Below are 26,271 nucleotides of genomic sequence, written 5' to 3'. Positions count from 1 at the left end.
CTACAGAGTGCCTTTGCTTCTTTGTGCTTTTGTTCCCTCTGTGTGCAGAAAAAAACTCACCCCTCACCTCCTGATTTATTAAGTTCTCCAGGAATATTTTCCTGATGTTAAGTAGGTACTTCCATTCAATATGTATATTTTTATCACTGGGCTGATGACACTGTTGAGTTACTGAATGAGAACTTTGTGCTACCCTTACTCATTTCTGTTATGGATTAAATAAAACATAAAAATACGGAATATATACTGTTCCAACAAACTTTTCCTCTTTAGATGGAGACTTTCAAGGACTTAAAGAGGCATAATTTGTTTTAAAGTCCCTTAAGGATGGACAAGAAAACACTTAGTGGTTCTTTTGTTCAGCCATCACAAGAAGAATTGGAGCATTAGATAATCCAGAACATCAGCCTTGCTATTCAATCTACTGTTTATCTAACAATAATAGTTAAGGGGAGCTCTGCAGGTCAGGAAAGCTAGCCCAGGATTACAAACTGCCATAAATGAGCTACACGTCAATTAGTTGGATTATGTGTAAGATAACATTTTATGAAATAATGCTCTTAAAAATACAAAAACCCCTATATGTTACTAAAAGATTAAACTTAAAAGGAGGGTATGAAAAACATATTCACAGAAAATATTTATTACACTATTTGCAGTATGTATGGGAACAGTATGTTTGTTAAGTCCAAGAGAAAAGATAATTCACTGACATGAAACACCCAAATTTCTTCATTTTAAAAGTAGTTTTGAGATAGCATCAGGTAGGCCAAACAACTGTACTGGGCCCCTGTGAGATTAGGGTTTGGTCTATTTAAAAAATCTTTGCTTGCTGGAACTGGCTTCCCTGCAAGCTCAATAGGTTCTGGAGCTCATTTACCACATCGCTCGCTGGATCCCAGAAAGTTGCCCATGGTCAGCTAAGTGACGGAAGACTATACGACTAAGCCTCCAGCGCCGCTTCACACCACGCGGACGGGACGTCATAACACACCGATTTCTGATTCTAACAGGACAGCTATCCCGGGGGAGGGCAGCAATTTCTTCATCAGCCACATCCTAAGGGAAATCACATTATTACACAGATCACATTACATTGTTGCACATGTATTTTGCTCCTTCTCACTTGCAGGTAATTTTTCTTTTTTTTTTTTTTTTTTTTGAGACAGAGTCTCGCTCTGTCACCCAGGCTGTGGGTGACAGATTGTGCAATGTCACAATCTCAGCTCACTGCAACCTCCACCTCCTGGGTTCAAGTGATTCTCCTGCCTCAGCCTCCCGAGTAGATGAGATTACAGGTGTGCACTACAATACTCAGCTAATTTTTTGTATTAGTAGAAACGGGGTTTTGCCACGTTGCCCAGGCTGGTCTCAAACTCCTGAGCTCTGGCAGTCCACCCATCTCAGCCTCCCAAAGTGCTAAGATTACAGGTGTGAGCCACAGCGCCCAGCCACTGGCAGGTAATTTTCATTGCGTGAGTACCATAATTCATTTATCCATCCTACATTTGATGGTCATCTGGGTCATCTTACGATTTGAGCGAATATAAATAGTGCAGCTACATACTCTTGTTTAACTCATTTGTAAAGTATGTGAATGTATTTCTGTTGCCGCCTCATGTTTTTTGAATCATGAAAGTGAAACCTCTAGGGTGATGATCAAATAGGAGGGAATGTGGCTTGAGATAAGACTAGAGGAGGAAGGAGAGTATCACATGGAGCCCTGATGTCTATGGTAAAGATTCTGACAACTAGAGAAGTAAAGGGGAGAGATCAGATGAGGTTTATATTTTTAAAAAATCATTTGCAAGGTAGAGGATGAATCAGGTAAGGGCAAAGTGGTTGAGGGGAGAAAAGTAGGGATTACAGCAGTAGCTAGGGCTCAGGTTTTGTCAGTAGAGATTTCTTCTTATGTATGTGTTCAAGAGTGTGAGTGTTCATAATATTCACTTTAATCTGATAAGTGTGCTAACAAGTAGATGGACCCTGTGCTAGACTGTGGTGCAAGCAAAATAACACATTAAAATAACAAATTAAATGAAAGTATATAAAAGCCAAAAATTAACATAAAAGCTTATGCATGTGTTACCATTATGAACTAACAGAATTACATAAAACAACATGATTGCCAGGTGCAGTGGCTCACGCCTATAATCCCAGCACTTTGGGACGCCGAGGCGGGTGGATCATCTGAGGTCGGGAGTTCGCGACCAGCCTGACCAACATAGGGAAACCCTGTCTCTACTAAAAATACAAAATTAGCTGGGTGTGGTGGCGCATGCCTGTAATCCCATCTGGCTGGGAGGCTAAGGCAGGAGAATCGCTTGAACCCAGGAGGCAGATGTGGTGAGCCCAGATCGTGCCACTGCACTCCAGCCTGGGCAACAAGAGCAAAACCCCATCTCAAAAAAAAAACAAAAACCAAAAAAAAACAACAACAAAAAAACAACATGATTGAGCCATTGAGTAGTAAACAATAAATGCTATACAAGGAACTGGAGAGGAGAAATGACTGGGCAGGAAGATTGAAACCAAGTTTCATGGAGGTGGACCTTAAAGAATGGCTAGAAATTACTGATTGATTGATTGATACATACCCCTTCTTGTTCCCCGAAAGATTTAAGGCAGTTTACAAATGAGGAAACTGGGACAAAGAGAAATGAGAGTAGGAAAGATAAAAGCCTCAGTACACAAAAGTGCATGCTGTGAAATTAGAACTGGGACATAAATTTGACTTGTAAGCTAGTTAGCAGGCAGCAGAGAATCATGATCAGTTTACATGATTCACAGACTGCACAGTTATTGCTGCTAGTCATACCAGAGACATGTCTTCTGGGTATCTTCATAAAGGTACTCAAACAACACACCCCCAGCTGTATTAAGGTATAACTGACAAATAAAAATTGCATATATTTAAGGCATACAATGTCATGATTTGCTAAACATATACATTGTGAAATGATTACCACAATGAAGTTAATGAACGCATCCTTCACCTCACAAAATTACCGTTTGTGTATGTGTGGTAAGAACACTTCAGATCTACTCTCTTACCAATTTCAAGTACACAATACAGTACTATTGACTATAGTCACGGTGTTGTGCATTAGCTCCACAGAATTTATTCATCTTACAACAGAAAGTATACCCTTTGACCAGTATCTCCTGATTTCCCCCTGCCCCCATACCCCCTAGTCCTCCTAGCTCCAAGCAACCACCATCCTGCTTCCCTGCCTCTATGATCAATGTCTTGAGCTCAGTTTCTCGGGGGCCCCCGCCCTTTTTTTTTTTTTTTGAGACATAGTGTTGCTCTGTCACCTAGGCTGGAGTGTAATGGCGTGATCTCGGTTCACTGTAACCTCTGCCTCCCAAGTTCAAGCAATTCTCCTGCCTCAGCCTCCCGAGTAGCTGGGATTACAGGTGTGTGCCACTTACACCCATCTAAGTTTTGTATTTTTAGTAGAGACGGGGTTTGGCCAGGTTGGTCTTGAACTCTTGACCTCAGGTGATCTGCCTGCCTCGGCCTCCCAAAGTGCTGGGATTATAGGCGTGAGCCACTGTGCCTGGCCTGCCACTTCTTATTACTCCCTAAATGTAGGAAAGTAGCTTAATGCCACTTTAGTATAAGCCATAACCCAGTGGTCCAAGGCCCTCAGTTTTCTGCTCATCTGGCTTAATCCAGACAAGACTAAAAAGAAACCATAGTAATAAATAGGATGTATGTCATTCTGCCAACTTCTCTAAATGTAGTTTTTTAAAAATCTGAGTTCTCAATAACTTGAGAGGCCTTGAGTTTAATTTATATCTCCCTGATAAGCCTTTTGAACGCAGATAAGCTACATCACCACTTAGGCGCAGGACTTTATGCTTCAGAAAGCCAAGCAGGGTGACAAGAAAGTAAGCCTCAATAGAAAGGCACTTCAGCACACAGAGGTGGGCGAGGGAGTTCAGGAAGACAGGCTCAGAATGGTACTGGGTAAGGAACAGTTTAGGCCGCGTGCTAGGCACACAGACTTTCAGCATCAGCAATGCCTCCCAATGCCTTGCCAGTTAAAAGATTGGGATGAGGCTGGACACAGTGGCTCACACCTATAATCCCAGCACTTTGGGAGGCCCAGATGGGTGGATCACAAGATCAGGAGTTCGAGACCAGCCCGGCCAACATGGTGAAACCCTGTCTCTACTAAAAATACAAAAATTAGCCAGGCATGGTGGCATGTGCCTGTAATCCCAGTTACTCAGGAGACTGAGGCAGGAGAATTGCTTTAACCTGGGAGGCGGAGGTTGTGGTGAGCCAAGACTGAGCCATCGCACTCCAGCCTGGGGGACACAGCGAGACTCCATCTCAAAAAAAAAAAAAAAAAAAAAAAAAAAATTGGGATGAAGTCAGGGAGAGACCTTACGTGAAAATAACCACCCAATTTACCAGTACTTTCTAAGGCTGGCATAATGAAACAGTTGTAAGGCTAGTTAGGAGTGAATAGTCTTTAATTTGAAACAACAAAATCAGTTTCAAGGCTATTTGTTTATATTGATGTGGATCTTATTCTCCAGAAATTATATTGATACCAAGTCACAACAAACAGTATCAAAAGTGATCTGATGTGAGTTAATGATCTTGTGGTACAAAGGGACTCAATTAGCTAACCTGAAGAATTTTTGGCAAAATGGTATTCTTCCTGAGTGAATTAATACGTAGCCTCTCATCTGCGTATTCATAGGCCATTTTTCGTTTCTTCACATCGCGCCACATTCTCCAGTCTACATAGTGACTTCGAACTTGGCCTGAAGCTGATGAAGGAACCATCTGAAAGACAGAGACAAGGGACAAGTGAAGGATAGCCAGGACCACATTCTGAGTGTTCCTCAACCCTGCAATTCTCTTTCTGCCACTATTTATCATCTAGTATTCTTTTAAGAGTTGTTTTAGATCAGTTTAATAGTTTAAAATAATAGACTTCCTAATTCAGAATAAATAACTTTTATGGATGTATATTAAGTCAAAATCATAATAATATAATGCAATAACATATGTATTGGAAGGTAAAAGACAGATTTTCAGAAATTTTTATTATTCTGTTTGACCTGTACTTAGGCCAATAGTCATATGGTTCAAAAATCAAAAAGGTATAAAAAGACACACAGTGAAAAGTCTCCCCCCACCTCATTCCTCACCTGCCCAATGACTCCCTTGCCCCACAGGTATCCACTGTTTCTAGTTTCTTGTATATCCTTCAGAGATTTTTGTCTGAATACACTCCCCTCCCATTTTTCATTCCCTCTTTTCAGTTAACAATATACCTTAGAGGTCTTCCAATATCTGAATGTAAAAAGCTTCCCCATTTTCTTCATATTGCATAATCCACTATATAGAAGCATCATAATTCAACCTGCCACATATTGCTGGACAGACCTCACTATTTATCATTATAAACAATGCTGCAGTGAAGAATGTCTTGGAAATCATTTCATATGTATTCCTATATATCTTGAAGATACATTATTATTTATTTATTTTACTTTTTTGAGATGGAATCTAGCTCTGTCACCCAGGCTGGAGTGCAGTGGTACAATCTCGGCTCACTGCAACCTATGCCTCCCGGGTTCAAGCAATTCTCACGCCTCAGCCTCCCAAGTAGCTCAGATTACAGGTGCCCGCCACCACACCTGGCTGTTTTTTTTGTTTGTTTGTTTGTTTTGTATTTTTAGTAGAGACGGGGTTTCACCATGTTGGCCAGGCTGGTCTTGAACTCCTGACCTCAAGTGATCCATCCATCTCAGCCTCCCAAAGTGCTGAGACTACAGGCATGAGCCACTGTGCCCGACAAGGATAAATTATTGGGAGCAAAACTGCTAGGTCAAAGGGTACTTTAAAACTATCACTGACCTAATACTTCTCAGCACTAGTTGTCCAGTAATAAGACAGTATATTCCTTGTTGTCTCACATTTTCATGGTGATAATTTACAGTTCTGACTGACAGTATAGGCAAAGGGAGTATAGATCACATGAAACGTTAAGTCTCTCTCAAACCAGAGGAAATATTACATGTTAATTAAACTGCCCCTATAGAAAAATGATGGCTTCCGATAACTGATGTTTATAAAAGAAATATATGTATAGCAGAATATAAAACTGAAAATAAGAATACTATAAATAGAAAGCCACCATTTTTTCAATCTATTAACAAAAGATAAACTGAACATCTTCAGTGCTCACATTACTAAACAAAAGTTCCCTGGGGAAATATAACAATTCTGCAATCACCTTTTGAAAAAAAGATAAGCAGGAATAGAATTTAAATATTGATGTGGCATATGACTGAGTCCAGTGAATGCCTTGGTAATCATGGCTGGAAATGCTTGTCACAGAAAGAGGGGCTTTGAAATCTTGACAGCAATTCAACATTGAAATGCTGACAGAATTTTGACTAAAGTGGGGACAGGGGAGGGGAGAAAAGGTAGTCTGTCCAAACAAAACATGGAAAAGAACAAGATATATTCATAAGATCAAGGAGAAATCATTCTGGCTGAAAGAAACCATTCACATTGAGGGGCAATGTGAGGTTTGCTTTTACCTGTGAAATTGAGGGTACAGGAGATTTAGAAAACAAGATTAAGCATTTCTTCTTTGAATTCTTTTTCAAAGTATTTCTAATCAAATTCTCCTAAAAGACTTCTATTAGTTTTTAAAAATAATCTTTCACTCTATTTTGCATACCTTTCTTTCTTACTAGAAAAGTAATATCCGTTTTTTTCCCCCTTTTTTTTGAGACGGAGTTTTGCTCGTTGCCCAGCCTGGAGTGCAATGACGCGATCGTGGCTCACCGCAACCTCCGCCTCCCAGGTTCAAGTGATTCTCCTGCCTCAGCCTCCCGAGTAGCTGGGATTACAGGCATGTGCCACCACAGCCGGCTAATTTTGTATTTTTAGTAGAGATGTGGTTTCTCCATGTTGGTCAGGCTGGTCTTGAAATCCCAAAGTAATACACTTTTAAAATAAAATATTTATTGGCCTATTATATTATTTCTTCTGTGAACGTTTTTATGTCCTTTGTCTGCATTTCTACTGTGGTGTATTTCCTTACCAGCTTATAATGGTGCTTTATAGATTAAGGCCGCACTCTATTCTGCTCTGTACACATCTTATCCTGCCCCCATCTCACACCCCTCTTCAGCTCCTAAAACCTTTCCACTGGGCCCTCTCAATCCACGGTCTACCATCAAAATCTTTTAAATTCTCAACTTCTCTTGACATCTCCTTCAGCTTTTGCTCTGGCCGAATTTTAAATCCCTCATCACAGCTTTTCCTGTAGCTCCTTTTTCTTCCATAACTGGGCCTAGAGTTAGGATAGGTAAGTGTCTTCCTTGCTCTTCATTGCAACTTCCAGTTCTCCTTCCTTCCTGAAAGCTCCTGGCTTTGACTCATGCCACTGGGCTTACTACCTTCCACTACCTCTCATTGTTGCAGTCATCTACCAAAGCCCCTGCCACTCCCTTTCATTTTTCCACGATTTTGGATCCTGGCTTACTGTCACTCTCTCCAATATTGTTCCTATCTTAATTCCTGGTGATTTCAATATACATGAAATTATACCCTGATCACTCTGATTTCTTAACACCTCTCCTTCAATGATTTTTGTCCTCCACTCTTGTTTAACTATTCAATTCCATGCCCATGTCGTGGGTATTTTATTATTAATAAGTGCAAGCTATTATCTCACTTTGTATATCTCAACTCATTATCACTTCTTTCTAGCTTGCTCCTTCTAACACCCCAATAACAATCCTTCTGGGACTTTCAATCCATTGATCCTACCATTTTTCACTTTTTTCACTCAGCTTTTGATTTCCTGTCTTCCTCTCTCACCCAGCCTGAATTCCACTGTTCCATAAATACAATGTTCTCTTGAATACACCATCAACTCTCTGGCCCCTCTCCCACTTCTCTGTACTTACTCCAATTCTCCTGACCATTCCTTCTGTCCATTTCAAACTCTTTTACAGGGTCTCTCTCCCCTTAAATCTCTAACACTTGCTCCCACATCCTCACACTCAGCTGATGACTTCACTTTCTCCTTAATTATAAAATTAGAAGAAATCAAAAGAGCATTTCTATAAATGCTCACCATCACAGTGGCTCACTTACTAGCATCTGTATCATATGTTCTACATTCCCTCCTGTTATCAGAGATCCACTCTGTCCAATAGAGTAAACACTAACCACATAGGGGTATTAAACATTTGTAATATAACTAGTGCAACTGGGGAATGTAATTCTTTATTTTAATTAATTTAAAATTCAAAACCAAAGCATTGTAAACATTAAACAACTTTATTATTTTGGTAGAACTATATTTTCCATTTTAATGATGGGAAATTTAGCATCCAAACTGAGATATGCTTTAAGTGTTTGAAAATCTAGTATAAAAAAAAGAATGTAACTATTTCATAAGTCATTGTTATATTGATTCTATGTTAAAACCACAATATTTTGGATACACCTGGTTAAATAAAATATTACATTAAACTTAATTTCATCTATTTCTTACTTTTTAAATGTGGCTACTAGAAAAATTTTAAATTACACATGTGGTTCACATTATATTTCTATGAACAACACTGCTACAGATGAACTGTCCAGGTTCCTAAGACCAAACTTCATGCACAAGACCCCATAGCCTCTCTCTCTTTTTTTTTTTTTTTTAATGTTTTTGGTTTTTTTAGGGCTAGTCAAGTGAAAAAGTGGGAGTGGAGAAGGAACAAATAAATCTGTAACTGGTTGTGATCAATTAGTTGTAAACACCACTGCACTCGAACCAGCCTCCATTGCCTCTTGCCTACATAAAGGTACAGCTCTAGCAATTCTTCCCTCTTCTACATCATCAATTTTTACCACAGGATCTTTCCCTTTCATACACAAACATGCTGTTTTCCCTGCCATGTTAAAAGAAAACAACCCCCCTCCCCGCTCCCGTTATTGACCCATTTTTTGCTCTCCTTTACAGCAAAGCTCCTTTAAAGGCTTATCTATACTCCAATTTCTTTCCTCCTATTCTCTTGAACGCTTTCGTCCCCATAACACCATCAGAACAGCTGTGATTAATGTCCCAACAACCTTCACACCGCTAAACTCTTCAATCAATTCTCAGCACTTCTTTTTAATTGATTTATCAACTTTGAGCAGAGTTGCCCACTCCTTACACTTTGAAATTCTGTCATCCTTTGCTTCCCGGCCATCCCACTCTCCTAGTTTTCCATCTCCCTAGCTGACAGCTCCTTTCAGTCTCCTTTGCACGGTTTTCATCTCTTAACGTTACAAGTCTCTGAGAGCTGGACCCTCGGACCTCGTCTCCTATCTACTCACTCCCTTATAAATCGGAGTCAATCTCACATCTTTCAATACCAGTTAGTTATATGCTTACGAAAACCACACTGACATCTGCAACTCGGACCTCCCCTGAACCAAGCCCAAGCGGGGAAGAGGGCGGAAGGAGAACCCCTGGACTGGTCCTCACTGAGCACCACAAGTGGCAGAGCCGTGGGGGACCCATGGGTTATGAGATTCAGGGGTGAGGGGTAGCGGTGTGGATAAAAGTAGGGGCCTGACCTGCTTGAACGTCCGCAGCAGGGAGCACAGCATGAAGGCCGCCATGTTGTCCGCTACAAACTACAAACCGCTGCAACTTTATTGACACTGCCGAATAGCGCAGGACACGAGGGGCGGGGCCTGGCCTGCCTGGGGCGGAGCGGGGAGGCGGGTGGGAATGTGGCCTACAGGAAAGCGGGGTTAGTTTTGGGATCGGAGCTCTCGCGATATTTCACGGAACTTGGGCAAATGACAAAACTGAAGGCGCCGCGTCTGATGCTGATGGCGCAGCCTGAGCCTCCTCATGCGTTGCAGCCCGTGTAATACCCTTCTCTCCCTCCCCACAGTTGGGGTCATCTTCTATAAGCAGGTCATGAAATAGGTGAGCTAGCTCTGTGCACTCTGGTCTTTTCTTTCTGAAAAACTAGTTCTGAAAGCATCTTTTTTGTTGCTGTTGTAGGTTATAATTCTACCTTATTGGTGTGACCAGGAACAGGGGCAAGAGTCCACCTCTACAATCCCATAGGAAGAACAGTCAGGAGAATTATATACATCTACAGTGGGCACAGGACTTCCGTTTTACACACCCTGTTAAACTACCTATGTCTCTCCTCTCCTTTCCTTCCGCCTTTACCTACTAGTCTGCCGCCACCAATTTCTCTTCCACTGCATTCTCCATTCCGCTCATCATGCACCTCCTATATACTCCACTTGGTAGGAATTATTGCCACCTCCTCCTCCTCTGCCATCTCTCTTATAGATCCTGCAAATCTCTCCCTTTTCTCCACTGTAATGGTGGTGTGATGATGATGTTGACGATGGCAATGGTATAGTTCATTTGTATGTCTGGATATATATATATATATATATATATAAAATCTGTATTGGGATTTTAGGTTAAAAGGACGTAAACATTTTGTTTGTCCTTGGTAGAGGCATTGCCATTTAAAAACTGCTGTTTTCAGTTTGTAGTACAGGAAACTAACCCTCAGATCATCTTTAGAGCCGCTGTCCTTCCTCTGGGATGAACCCTTAGAGGGGCCACTTTCCTTTGTGTGGATGTAAGGCAAGTACCACGCACCTACCGTTCTGATAGAAGAGTATGGAGGAGCATATATTAGCTTGGCAAGTACCCGTATCTTCGATGTGTTGGTGGATGAAGTGGAGCGATGCCCATGTGCTACTTACATCTGCATTGCTACACAGGAGCCTTCTAGGAGGAAGGAGAGCCGAATGCGGACTCTTTTCTTTAGAGGTTCAAATGTATCGGACCATATCTAATGGATGGGGAGGGTCTGATAGGCTAGCTGGCGGGTAAACATAACATGAGCCCCTGTTGTGATAAAATCAGAAAACTAGACTGGCCTCAGGCAGGCATCTGTTCCTAACTCAAGCCCATGTAATACCCTTCTCTCCCTCCCCACAGTTGGGGTCATCTTCTATAAGCAGGTCATGAAATAGGTGAGCTAGCTCTGTGCACTCTGGTCTTTTCTTCCTTTCTGGAAAACTAGTTCTGAAAGCATCTTTTTTGTTGCTGTTGTAGGTTATGATTTAATTCTACCTTATTGGTGTGACCAGGAACAGGGCAAGAGTCCACCTCTACAATCCCATAGGAAGAACAGTCAGGAGAATTATATACATCTACAGTGGGCACAGGACTTAGGCCAGATCTTCCTGGAAAGTGGTCAGAAAGACTTAGACTTAAGCCGCGGGAGTTAGGCCAACCTGATTGTTTGCCCTTTCAAAGATGGCAAAATACTGTTGGATGAAGAGGTAGCCCAGGATCCAGAACTCTTCTGGGTGGTGGAGATGTTCATGCCCTGGAAGCTGCTAGTGCAGCCCTGCTGGCTTTTTACTGATTTTATGAAGGATATTAAAAAGAGGCTGGGCATGGTGGCTCACACCTGTAATTCCAGCACTTTGGGAGGCTGAGGCAGGTGGATCACTTGAGGTCAGGAGTTCAAGACCAGCCTGACCAATATGGGTAAAACCCAGTCTCTACTAAAAATACAAAAATTAGCCGGGTGCCGTGGCAGGTGCCTGTAATCTCACGTACTCGGGAGGCTAAGGCAGGAGAATTTCTTGAACCCACGAAGCAGAGGTTGCAGTGAGCCGAGATTGCATCCCTGCACTCCAGCCTTGGCAACACAGCAAGACAAAAAAAAAAAGATACTGAAAAGGATACAGATGAACAGTCAGTTGGAAGAGATGTGTGGGACAAGGTACGGGGGATGGGGCTTGGAGCTTCCATCCCCTTTCCTGGTGGGGCCATCTTCCAGAAACCTCCACATATTCAGCTATCTGGCAACTTCTGAAAGCATCTTTAAACAGCATTAGTAACTTTTTTCTAAAAATTGTGATACAATATACATAACATAAATTTTCCCATCTTCACCATTTTAAGTGTACAGTTCAGGGGCATTAAGTACCTTCACACTGCTGTGCAACTGTCATCATTGCCCATCGCCAGAACTTTGTATCTTCCAAAACTAAAATACTGTACCGTTAAACAATAAGTCCCCATTCCCCCTTCCCTTCAGCTCCTGGCAACCACCATTCTACTTTTTGTCCCTATGAATTCAACTACTCTACGTAGCTCATATAAGTGGAATCATGCAGTGTTTTGTCTTTGTGACTGGCTTCTTTCACTTATGACATCCTCAGGGTTTATCCATGCTGCAGCATGTCTCAGCACTTCATTCTTTTTTATGGCTCAGTAATATTCCATTGTTTGGCTACACTACATTTTGTTTCTCTATTTATCTGTCATTAACACTTGCTTTGCTTACACCTTTTAGCTGTTGTGAATAATGCTATGAACATGTGTGTACAAATACCTTAAACAGCATTAGGATCTCGTTAGGCCGTTTTTCACTTTAAGAAGAGATTAAAGCAATCTAATGGTGTGAGTGAGGCAGGAAACTGAAATACTGAGACAAGACTCCAGGGTCTTCTTTAATTAATTGTATTGGTTTTTTAAAACAGCCTAAGATTTCCCCCAGACCCCCCAGTGTGCACTCTCCCCTTAGTGTGTGGGCCACTTGGCAGGGCCTAAAGAAGTCTCGGTTTACCTTGAATTCTCCCAAGGAGTCTCTAATTCTCTCTGGCCACTTAACAGAATGTGGGAAAGGCTGTTGTCTTTACTGTCCTGGAATATTAGAATCAGGAGAACCATCATAATTCATTTAATCATTCAGAAAATATTTACTAAATGCCTGTTATATATGAATGTGTAAGTATGTGTCAGGTCGGAGACTGAAAAAAAATCCCAGCCCTTCTGATACTTGTAATTCCACTGGGGATTATAGATTTAGACACAAGTGGAGCTATCTACCAAGGACGGTTATATTACCTTTGCTTTTTCCTTATATTCTTTCCTTTGGAGGCTTAAAAATACTTTTTGGGTGGATAAAATAAAATTTAAGAGTTAATTATTTTTAAATTTGATTGTGAGAGATGGTTATGTTGCTATATTTATTCTGGGCCTAATTAAATTATAAGAATGATTGTATAGATAATGAAATTGAGGCATAGAGAGGTTAGGTAACTTGCCAAGCCAGCTGAGCTAAGAAATTTTTTTTTTTTTTTGAGACGGAGTCTGGCTCTGTCGCCCAGGCTGGAATGCATGGAATGCAGTGGTGCAATCTTGGCTCACTGCAAGCTCTGCCTCCCAGGTTCACCCATTCTCCTGCCTCAGCCTCCTGAGTAACTGGGACTACAGGTGCCCACTGCCATGCCTGGCTAATTTTTTTGTAGTTTTTAGTAGAGACGGGATTTCACCATGTTAGCCAGGATGGTCTTGATCTCCTGACCTCATGATCCGCCCGCCTCGGTCTATATTAAGCCAGATGCTCTTAATCCTCTCTCCATGTTGTCCTCTGGAGGAGCAATGGCTCAGGATAAAGACCTGACTGTTGTCACAGAATTCTTACTTATAAAACGTATCAATTGATTAATGTATGGATTTCATGCTATTTTAGCCAATACTTCAATATATATAATATTCCTATATATTATATAAATGTATATTTATAATAAATATATAAATATATTTAGGTTATATATAGGTTAAATATAAATATATCTTATGTATTTATAAATATATTTCTTATAAATATATAACTATATATTTATTAATACATAATATATACTGTAATATGGAAATATGTGTTTATATAATATATTAATATATTGTATATTAATAAACATTTTATAAATATATCGTATATAATATATGTTACTCTAAAGAAATATATATTAAATATATTTATTACATATAATCTATTAATATATCTATATAAATATATGTATATATTATATTCATAAATATATATTAAATGTATATCCTTATCTATATTTAATAAGGATATATATTTACCCAGGTGTGCCACTTTGAGGAATTTTTCCAAGGAAATACTGAAATACATAAATATATATCTATTTTAATAGATACATATTCTTATATATTTAATATTTATTCATATTAAATATTTATATATTTAATATTTATTCATATTAAATATTTATATATTTAATATTTATTCATATTAAATATTTATATATTTAATATTTATTCATATTAAATATTTATATATTTAATATTTATTCATATTAAATATTTATATATTTAATATTTATATATTTAATATATAGTCATTAAATATTTATATATTTAATATATAGTCATATTAAATATTTATTATATATTATATATAATATATATTTATATATTAATATAATTATTATATAATTATATATAAATTATATATAAATATATATAATATTATAGAATATAAATTTAATATATTATTATATTAATTAAATATATTAATTAAATAATAAATAAATAATTAAATATATTAATATATATTTAAATATAATATATAATATAAATTTATATATAATATAAATTATATATGAATATAAAATTATATATTTGTATATAAATATATAATAATATATAATATATTTTATATACAAATATATATTTATATAATATAATAATATACAATATATAATATACAAATATATATTTATATATAATATATAATATACTATATATTATATATAAATATATAATAATATATCATATTGTATAATATATATTATATATAAATATATAATAATATATCATATTGTATAATATATATTATGTATAAATATATATATTATATAATATGTTATATGTATATATAATATATAATATATATTATATACTATATATAAATACATAATATATAATATACTAAATATAAATACATAATATATATTATATACTATATATACATACATAATATATATTATATACTATATATACATACATAATATATATTATATACTATATATAAATACATAATATATATTATATACTATATATAACATATATAATGTATATTAGATATAGTATATAATATATATTCATTATGTATTGTATAATGTATATATTCATTATGTATTATATAATATATATTCATTATGCATTATATAATGTATATATTCATTATGCATTATATAATGTATATATTCATTATGCATTATATAATGTATATATTCATTATGCATTATATAATGTATATATTCATTATGTATTATATATAATACCGGATATTAATATATTATATAATATATATTATATATCAAATATTTCCATCCACTCATCTTATATATCTTTAATAAATATTTATATATTTAATATATGTTTAATATTTATATATTTAATATATATTTATATGAAATATTTATATATTTAATATATCTATCAATTTATTTAATATATATTAATTTATCAACATATTATATATAATATATTATATAGTATATATTATATATTATATATAATATATAGTATATATTATATGTAATATATAGTATATATTATATGTAATATTATATAGTATATATAATATATACTATATAATATTATAAATAATATATACTATATAATATTATAAATAATATATACTATATAATATTATAAATAATATATACTATATAATATTATAAATAATATATACTATATAATATAAATAATATATACTATATAATATTATAAATAATATATACTATATAATATTATAAATAATATATACTATATAATATTATAAATAATATATACTATATAATATTATATAATATATATACTACATAATATTATATTATATATACTACATAATATATATAATATATATACTATATAATATTATATATAATATGATATACTATATAGTATATATATATCTATATGTGTATATATATCTATATAGTATATATATCTATATCATATGATATGATATAGCATATATCATATATCATATCATATATCATGTATCATATATCATATCATATATCATATCATATATCATATATCATATCATATATCATATCATATATCATTTATTAGAATATGATATGATATATTAAATAGAATATGATATATGATATATAGAATATGATATATATTATATAGAATATCATATATGTTATATTATAATATACGATATATGATATATAATATGATATACTATATTAATTTTATTTAATATATATTAATACAATATGAATGTATAATATATTAATATAATATTACTGTATAATATATTAATATATATAATATTACTGTATAATATATTAATATTATATATAATATTACGTATAATATATTAATATTATACGTAATATTAATGTATTATATATAATATTACGTATAATATATTAATATTATACGTAATATTAATGATAATATATTAATATCATATATAATATAAATAGATAAATATAGATAAATATATATAAATATATAGATATATAAATATATGTATAAATATATATAAATATACATATAAATGTATAATATTAACATATAATATAGTAATATTAGATATAATATGTATTTTATATAATATATAATATATAATAGAATATATTATAATTAATATAATATTAATTATAATATAATATAGAAATATGTAATATATTCACATATATTGTATATTATATAGTTATTAAATATATATTATATATTTAATATTTATATATTTAATATATATTTAATATATATTTAATATCTATTTAATATTCATATATTAAATAGATATGTAATATCTATTTAATATTTATATATTCAACATATGTTTAATATATATTCAATATTTATATATTTATACATATATTTAATATTTATTTAATATTTATATATTTAATATATATTTAATGTATATTTAATATTTATATATTTAATATATATTTAATGTATATTTAATATTTATACATTAAATATATATTTAATGTATATTAAATATTCACATATTTAACGTATATTTATATTAAATATTCACATATATAACATATATTTATATTAAATATTCACATATATAACGTATATTTTTATGAAATATTCACATATTTAATGTATATTCATATGAAATATTCACATATTTAATGTATATTCATATGAAATATTCACATATTTAATGTATATTCATATGAAATATTCACATATTTAATGTATATTCATATGAAATATTCACATATTTAATGTATATTCATATGAAATATTCACATATTTAATGTATATTTATATGAAATATTCACATATTTAATGTATATTTATATGAAATATTCACATATTTATTAAATATATATAAGATGAGTGAATGGAAAAGAGGTAGAAACTCCCTCATAGAAAACCATGAATTTTATTTTATTTTTTGAGACAAGGTCTGGCTCTATCACCGAGGCCGGATTCAATGGCTCGTTCACAGCTCACTGCACCCTCAACCTCCCCGGTGCAAGCAATCCTCCCATCTCAGCCTCCAGAGTAGTTGGGACTACATGTCGGCACCAGCACACTCACCTAATTTTTTGTATTTTTTTTGTAGAGATGGGGTCTCGTCTTGCCATGTTGCTCAGGCTGGTCTTAAACTCCTTGAGCTCAAGAGATCCTCCTGCCTCGTCCTCCCAAATTGCTGGGATTACAGGTGTGAGCCACCACACCCCATGACATTTTTGAAAACAAAAAAGTACTGAATAGTCTTACCTTACCAGATATTAATATATCATACATTATAGAGCCATAGTTATTGAGCTCATGTGGGACTGGTGCCAAAATCAACAGACAGTTATGTGAAATAGAATAGATAGGCCAGATAGAAACTCCAGTGCAATTAGAATTTGGTTATGTATTAAAGGAAGCATAAAAATTGTTAAACAACTAGTACTAGAACAACTGGGTAAAGATTTGGGAAAAATTCTATCTTCATCTCTTACCACATATCAAATTTTAGATAAAGAGGTAAATATTAACAAAGGCTTAAAAAACAGAAGAAAATAAAAATCAATATATTTTTAATTTTTATTGTTTTATTTTATTTTTATTTTTTGAGATGGGGTCTCACTCTGTCACCCATGGTGGAGTACAGTGGTGCGATCTCAGCTCACTGCAGTCTGCTTCGTGGGCTCCAGGCGATTCTACCTCAGCCTCCTAAGTAGCTAGGACTACAGGTGTGGGCTACCACACCCGGGTAATTTTTGTATTTTTTGTAGTGACGGGGTTTCACCATGTTGCCCAAGCTGGTCTTGAACTCCTGAGCTCAAGCATTTCGCCTGCCTTGGCCTCCCAAAGTGCTGGGATTACAGATGTGAGTCACCATGCCTAGCTGAATGTATTTTTTACACTTTTAAATCTTAGTAGACAATTTTCAGACTGTCTAATAACATTAGAATTGTTCAACCTCACTAGTTTCCAAGAAAATGCAAATTAAAATAATGAGATCTATTTAAGCTAGCAAATTAGCAAAGGTTAAAAAAAATTCAGCATTGTCAGAGATGTGAGGAAATAGGTAATTTCATAGTCGAGTGATAAGAATATAAATTGGCATAACTTGTCTGCAAAGCACTTTGGCAAGTCTTTTCAAAGTTTGTAACTATTGACCCGATTATGCCACTTTGAGGAATCTATTCCAAGGAAATACTGAGAAACTCTAAATTTTATATAAAAGGACATTTATCATTGGCTTATCTATAACAACAAATAAATAACAGTAACTGGAGAGTTAAATGAATTAAGAAATCAAGTTATAATCCTAAATTTAAAAATCTGATGGGTTTCTAATTTTAAAATATATATATGTTTACAGATACAGGTGTAGGTATAGAATAGATAGATTTAAAAAGGCTACTCTTAAATATTAAGAGTAGAGATGAGTGAGCAGATTACTGGTTATTCTTATGGTCTTTAAAATTTTCCAATTTCTCTATAATTTATATTATTAGATTCACATATGTGTTGAAGTTGATTTAAAAATATTAACCTGTTCTTGTCTTTTTATATTTATATTATTTCACCCAAAGTATTTGAAAAATCTGTTTTTCAAGGGGCATATAGGAAGGGGTCATTCCTGGTCCCCATCAATATCCTTTGCTTATTCTTGGGGATAGGCACAGGCCGAACCCTGACGAAAGCAGCAAGAAATTAAGAATTCAGGGATGCTTGCTTCGTTCATATTTAGTTCCAAGCCATTCACTCTTCCCTTTGTCTTCATTTCTCTGGCTTCTGTGTATGCCATCAAGTAAACTGTCCTTTTGGTGTCTGATCTTTACCTAATACAGGAATGATCATTTCCTTAACTTCTCTGTTTTCTGAGAGGACTAATTAATTACTCCTTTTCATTATTTTATAACTGGTAAGTTACAAAACTAACTTGACTGCAGCCCCTGGTGCCACACAGTAAGAATGTTTACTTGGTGTGTGCTTGTTCTGAGCTGGCCTCAGCTGAGTCACCGGCATCCTTGGGCCTGAACACCCGCCCCAATGCACTCCCCTGATGCTTCATCATGGGCCTTCCACGTGAGAGCTGGATATGGCTCAAAAGAACCAGACTTCTTGGGCTATGAGAGGGAACTACAAAGAGGAAGAAAGCAAGAATAAAGGAAAAGAACCTGTGGAAGGAGAGTGAAAGGCACGGGGACACATGCATCACATGCACACACACACACACACACGCATTTCCACCCTGGCTCTGAAATGGTGTGATGGATAGTGGGTGAAACCTCTGTTCTCATTACACATCTGCCTTCACTAAAGGCCACCAGCAGAATAGCAATCCTATTGGTTTACCGATTTGGCCTTAGAGTGTGGATGGCCTTAGCACTTCCGGAAGCAGCCACAGGTCCCATGCCTGTGAGCCTTCCATGGAGCTATGTGCTGTGCACCACACTGAACACGAGATGGCAGTATTACTACATCTGCGTTCCAACACACAGCCATCCTCGGTTCCCACACACAGGGCCTGATGCAAACTGAACACACACACACACACACACAGCTGTCCTCCAAATAAAATAATGACACACACACAGCTGTCCCCCAAATAAAATAATGACACTTTGCCTATCGTCAAGTGGGACCTGTGTTTGAGACTGAGTTTGCCTCCTTCGTGGGAGTCAAAGGCAGGACAGGCTATGTGATTTGTAGGGCCCAGTGCAAAAGGAAAATGTAGGGCCTCTTGTTCAAAAAAGCAGGGAAAAAAGTGCTGCTAAAGGTGGTAAAATATGAAGTCTTTTCCTTTCTTTCCTGTACTCTTGACTTGTTATAGGATTTTTTTATTTTCTATTAATGTTCTAAGTAAAGAAAAACAAAATCATTAAATGTACTTTTAAATCATTAGCATCAATTTTACCACTCATCATCATATTGGGGAATGCCAGTTCACAGTGCAAATGTAAGAGCATTTAACTCATAGGCAGAATCACTGAAATTATACAATTTTTATTTCGTTGCTTGTATATGCCTTTGTGTTTTGTTCTCACCAGAACAGTGAAAATATTGCATAAAACTAACTCAGTTGCTTTTATTTTACTTCTTGATCCATGCGCATTCTACCAGCACCTTCTGACTTTGGCTTACTCATGAGTAAGAGAGGACTGAAAGGAAAAGGAACTATTGTCCTTTTAGAATGTCAACGCCTTCATGTATAGGAAGCAAGTTCTAGTGGCCTCTTGGGGCTGCCAGTGCCCCAGCTGACTCAGTCATAGACATAGCACTCTTACCTTGGACTCACTTTGAGTCCCATTAATCTCCCATACATCATGGGGCCACCAGAATTCCATGTGGATGGGGCATCATACAAAGGGAGCAGCAAGGAACGATGGGCACACGTGTCCCCTCTGCTCATGCAGATGTTCCATTGTCCCACTGGACCTCACAAGACACAAATTCAAAAACGTAATGATTCAGAATTTCAAGATAGTGACAGTAGAGCATTAAACCAAGCGCAGGGCTCTCCTGAAGGCATGAGGATACATGCACAGACACACACAAACACACAAGTAAGAACGGCAGGGGCTGTGTGACACATGAGTGACATACCTGCAAAGCCAGCCCAGGTCACAGGCTCTCATGATCTCAGCCACTTGCATTTTCCCAGTCCACACTTATATCTCGAATGAGCCTTTTTGCCCAGGTGCCAGAGCTCCTTCAACTCCACATGTACCAATCTGAGCTAGTGAGCATCCATTCCTTCAGCAAACATTTACTGAACGTTCCTGTTACATGTCAGATACTGTTCTAGGAGTTGGGGATGCAGCAGGGTACACAGTCCCTGCCCTCATGGAGCTTACACTGTAGTGGAGAAAGGGGAAGAGCCATTCGCAAATCAATAATAATGTGTCAAATGGAGACATGCTATGAAGAGAAAAGCAGAGTAAAAAGAGCATTATGGTAGGAGGTACTGTTACCTAACGTGGTCAGAGAAGGGCTCTCTGATGAGCCAGCATTTGAACAGAGACCTTAAGGGTGTGACGGAGTGAGCTAGGAGGCTCTGGGGGAAGGACATCCAGGCAAAAGGAATGGCAGCTATGGAGGCTGTGAGTAGGGTGTGTGCATGGTGTGTCTGAGGGGGAACAGGGAGGCAGCAGCTGGAGTCAAGTGAGTGAGAGGAAGAAGGTAGGTGAGGTCAGAACACTGGGGGCACAGGGGGAGCCCATGTAAGGCCTTGCGTTCCCACATAAACTTCAGTAAAAACTGTCTCCTCCAGATTGCCTCCTCTGTTCTAAAGGCCTTATGTCTTGACGAATGGCCTCACTGGGAATAGGAGTCACCTTTGGCTCCTTTTCTCTCATGTCTTTAGCTCGACCTCTTGCTCCAGCTACTGCCTGGTTGACTGCTTCCAAGCAGGCTGCTACCAGCTTAGTCCAGCTGCAGTGACTCACACCTTGGGTTCACATCAGGAACCTCTCATGTCTTGCCCTGGGGCTTCTTTGGTGTTGGTATGGACACCTGAGGAGCCAGGAGCCTGCTCAGCTGTCATGTATGCATAGCTTCAAGTGCAGGGGGAGTGATGCCCATGGGGACACCCTAAACCAATGGAGATGGAAGCCAAGGGATAACACATTTCATAAGGCTCCTCGGAAGGCCTTAGCAAGACATCAAGCTCCAGTCAGCCACGGCAGTTGCTAACTTAGTAGTCACTTAGTGGCGTCCTTGTTTCTGTTTTTCATTCGTTCTTGTTCCACTGCCCTGATCCCTCACTCTTGCTCCCAAATAAACAAATTGCACACACACCTCTGTCCTGGATTCTTCTTATTTTATTTTATTTATTTATTTATTTTCTGAGATGGAGTCTCGCTCTGTCACCCAGGCTGGAGTGCAGTGGCGCGATCTCGGCTCACTGCAAGCTGTGCCTCCCGGGTTCACACCATTCTCCTGCCTCAGCCTCCCTAGTAGCTGGGACTACAGGCGCCCGCCACCACGCCCAGCTAATTTTTTGTATTTATAGTAGAGATGGGGTTTCACCGTGTTAGCCAGGATGGTCTCGATCTCCTCACCTCGTGATCGCCTGCCTCGGCCTCCCAAAGTGCTGAGATTACAGTTGTAAGCCACCACGCGATTCTTCTTTTGTGGGTGGTGGGAAGAATTCAGGCTCAGATAAAAAATATCCCTTCCCACCGATCATCCAAATCTTGTTGATTCTACTTCAAATTGTTTCTTTAATTTTTCCCATTCCTGCTCCTACTCCCCGAGTTCAGACCCTCTTCATCTCTTCTCTGTATTAGGACCAACTGGACTCCTAACTGCTCTTTTGCCTCTCCCCCTTTTTTTTTTTTAAACTTAACCCGTCATCTCTCCTACAAAAGCATTCATCCTTTTCTGCTGCCAGAGTGAAATTTCTAGGACTACAACTACTCATTTCGGGTAGCTCCTTATCACCTACAAAATAAAGTTTAAACCCCTTAACATGATGTTATGATCGCTGTCAATGCCTGCAACACCGTGATTTTCCATCTCTCCCCATAAACACCTCTGACCACCTTGGATTGTTCATCTGTCGTTTCCCCTTCAGTGGTTCTTCCTCTTGAAGCCTTGCTTTCTGCCAACCTTTCCATTCAGTACCCTTTAGTTCATCAAATGCTTAATTGAACACAGGCACATACCAGTTCCTGTCACCCAAGGAGGTGAGGAGCAGGTGACAAGACAAGGGGAGGTAGTGTTGCAGAATATGTCACATGTCAACACAGTCGATGTAAATGTTTTAGTTAGCTTGCCTGAGTTTAGGGACCTGAATGCACTTTTTCATCAGGCTGGAATCACTGCAGGGGTTTTGGTAAGGAGTTTTGCAAAACTTGAGATCACGTGGAAAAATACGGCTCTGAGGGGGGGTAAATTTATGGAAAGTCATCTTTACATTAATCATCAAAGCTGATGTCTAAATAAAGACAATGCGATTGACATTTTGCACATTTTAAATTAGTAGTAGTGGATATAGCACTCAATTTTCACTTACCATTCCTGACTTCAAAAAAAGAAGTGTTAAATTTTCTTTCCTGCAGTCTCAAGGAGATGCTTGCTTATTTGTTTTGATTTGTTGCAGATAATATGCACGCAGAGAGGTTTTCCTTTTCTGAGTCTCATTTTCCATCCACATATTCAGTGTCTTCTTGCCTTGCAGACTTAGGATTGTTGATTTTCCATCCCTCTAGTTCTGCCTGCTGGGCCACTGGCTACAGTGTACAGGTTGGGATCATAGGACTGTGACTGGCCCCGGGGGCACATGGGCCTGACTCTCAGCCCATGAGGTTTGCCAGGTTGGGCTCCCTGGCTTGTGGCTGCATTACATTTTTATAATTCTGTCGTGATTCAGAGATGTTAAGTAAGTTGGTACTTGAGATAGAAAGGTTTAGGATAATCTTATTTAACCAATGAGGCCCAGCTCAGTAGGTAATTGTCAGCCCGTCTACCCAGCTCCCGGGGTTTATCGCCTCAGTCATGGCCCTGGTATCTGTGTGCAGAAGCATACCTGTCAACTCCTCTTTCCCATCTTAGCAACCTCCTTCCTCTCAGGCCAGTTCCCAGTGCTAAGGACCTGGTTACCCTTCCTCCTTGTGTTTCCTGCAGCTACAATAACAAATTGTCACGAAACATTATCCTCTCACATTTCTGGAGGTCAGAAGTCCAAAGCCAGGCTATCAGCAGGGCTGCGCTCCCTCCAAAGGCTCTAGGGGAGAACGCTGTCTTGCCTCTTCCTCCTCCAGCCTCTGGTGACTGCTGATGTTCCTTTGCTTGTGGCAGCAGCATCCAATCTGTGCTTCTGTCCTCACCCAGCCTGCTTTCCTGTGTGTGACTCTGTGTTCTTTTCTGTCTCTGAATAGAACCTTCTCATTTAGGGCCCATCCTAATCCAGCATGATCGTATTTCAATCTTTACCCTCATCATGTTTTAATGACCCGACTTTCAAATAAGGTCACATTCTAAGGCTGTGAGTGACATGACTTTGGAGTGGATGTCATTCACTCCACCATACTCATCTACTTTAACTTTGTCAAGACTTCAATGCAAACACGTCTACTTCTTACACCCCCTGTTTTACCTCCTTTTCCTATTTTCAACTCTCCATTCCTTTTTTCCTCATTTACCCCTTTAAGAATGACTTATAATTTGTGTGCACAAGATTTGACTATTCTGCATTTCTGAAGATATGTACAAAGGTAAGCACATATTTATTAGAATTTCATATAGAATCAGAGGGAAGTCAAAGTCAGGAAAGGAGGGACTGATCTATTCATATACAATTCTTTTAGTATTATATTTGTATTAATTTCCTCAACCCATTTGAAAGTTCCCTAAGGAAATGTGTGGTTTTCAACTTAATATGCAAGTTCCTAGCAGAATGTCTGGTATGTAGTAGGTGCTCATAAATTAGAATGAGATGAGTCAACTTCTTACCTTTGACCGTGTCCTAACCAAACATTGCCAAACTGAATGGGAAAGGACTGGACTGGCACAAAATTCTCTCTTCATTGCTCATGGACTTGCCCCTCAAGTCCAGCCTCTGGATACAACCTGCTAGTCTAGTATTGTAGAAGAAAATGCACTTTGATCTCACTTTTCTCTGGCATAGCAAAGACCACACTTACAGTGATGATGGGGATAACTTTTTCTGTCTTTCAGGGGAGAGGAGCAAAAGTATCCTCAAGAGGACAATAGGGGGCATGAAGGACTTTCATGAGCCTCTCTAAAACATGGTTGTGGCTGGGTGCGATGGCTCATGCCTGTAATCCCAGCACTGTGGGAGGCCGAGGCAGGTGGATCACTTGAGGTCAGGAGTACAAGACCAGCCTGGCCAACATGGTGAAACTCTGTCTCTACTAAAAATACAAAAAAAAAAATTAGCCGGGTGTTGTGGCACACACCTGTAGTCCCAGCTACTGGAGAGGCTGAGGCAGGAGAATCGCTTGAACCCGGGAGGCAGAGGTTGCAGTGAGCTGAGATTGCACCACTGCACTCCAGCCTGGGCGACAGAGTGAGACTCTGTCTCAAAAAAAAATAAATAAATAAATAAAAATCAATAAAACACAGTTGTAAAGCATATGTCTTGTCCCTCTAGTAAGAAAGCCAAGTCCAGAGGCCAGAGGTGAAGCCCGACCTCTGTGTTTCTAACATCAAGGTTGCTGCCCTGCCCAGGACCAACACCCAGCAAACCTTAGATGATGTCAATAAGGTGATGTTCACCAACATCTTCAACAGCGGGCTGAAAGCCAAGCAGACGTGGTCACTCTGCAGTCCTCTGGAAGGCCCAAGAGAGCCCTTGCCTGCTACCTGAATAGATGAGGACCTCCGGAGCTACCTGGCCTTTGTGGATTCCAGACCTCCTCCATCAGCCGAGCTCCAGGAGAGCCCCAGCAGCACTCTATTTTCCTGCTGCCTCAGTGCTCAAGATGATGGTCTTTTTGAGTGTCCAGCTGATTCTGTTGCTCACTTACCATTGTGTGGGTGCCTCTGTCATCCCTTGCCCTTGGAAAGCCTACACTTTGAGGTTTTGAATCTCACTCAGTGACCTTCAAGGCACTCCCTCCCAGCTGCCTGTTGCCCAGGCTGAAACACAATGTTTCATGTGGTTTCACGGATGAGGTCACACCCATTTTCTTTGCAATATCCTTAACAAATTTTCATTTGGGGGAAATAAAGAGATGATAGGAAAGCAGCCTTTTCTTTCACATCATTTCTCCTTATTCTCTTTTCTTTTTTGTCTTCCTGGTTTTTCTAAATTCCAACGCCATCTAATGAAAAGGGAAAATGTTACTAATAGCAATTTAGCTTAAATGCGTTACTTTTAGTAGCCATGGGGACAAAAATATCAAAGAGCCATAAGTTAATAGGATTCAAGAGCAGAAAACTTCCGCAAAGCTACAGG

At 37.5% G+C, this 26,271-nt stretch overlaps 1 protein-coding gene and 1 long non-coding RNA gene across 2 annotated transcripts; one reads left to right on the top strand and one right to left on the bottom strand.

The window, feature by feature from the left end:
- Nucleotides 1-627: 627 nt before the first annotated feature.
- On the bottom strand, nt 628-9,749 carry MRPS14 (mitochondrial ribosomal protein S14). The gene is made up of 3 exons (XM_054449586.2): nt 9,608-9,749; nt 4,649-4,807; nt 628-1,059 (listed from the first exon to the last, which is right to left on the bottom strand). Exons 1-3 carry the CDS (start codon nt 9,650-9,652, stop codon nt 877-879), a joined length of 387 nt encoding a protein of 128 aa, XP_054305561.1. The 5' UTR covers nt 9,653-9,749; the 3' UTR covers nt 628-876.
- A 12,622-nt stretch (nt 9,750-22,371) lies between these two features.
- On the top strand, nt 22,372-26,061 carry LOC134737764 (uncharacterized). The gene is made up of 2 exons (XR_010122982.1): nt 22,372-24,565; nt 25,465-26,061. It is a non-coding gene; the product is annotated as an uncharacterized LOC134737764 (long non-coding RNA).
- The last annotated feature ends 210 nt before the right edge of the window (nt 26,062-26,271 follow it).

This window comes from Pongo pygmaeus, chromosome 1 (genome assembly GCF_028885625.2).
Source record: "Pongo pygmaeus isolate AG05252 chromosome 1, NHGRI_mPonPyg2-v2.0_pri, whole genome shotgun sequence".
In the NCBI taxonomy this organism is placed as follows: domain Eukaryota; kingdom Metazoa; phylum Chordata; class Mammalia; order Primates; family Hominidae; genus Pongo; species Pongo pygmaeus.
The sequence above is the reverse complement of the archived record's forward strand: the minus strand, read 5'-3'. Positions and strand labels throughout refer to the sequence as shown.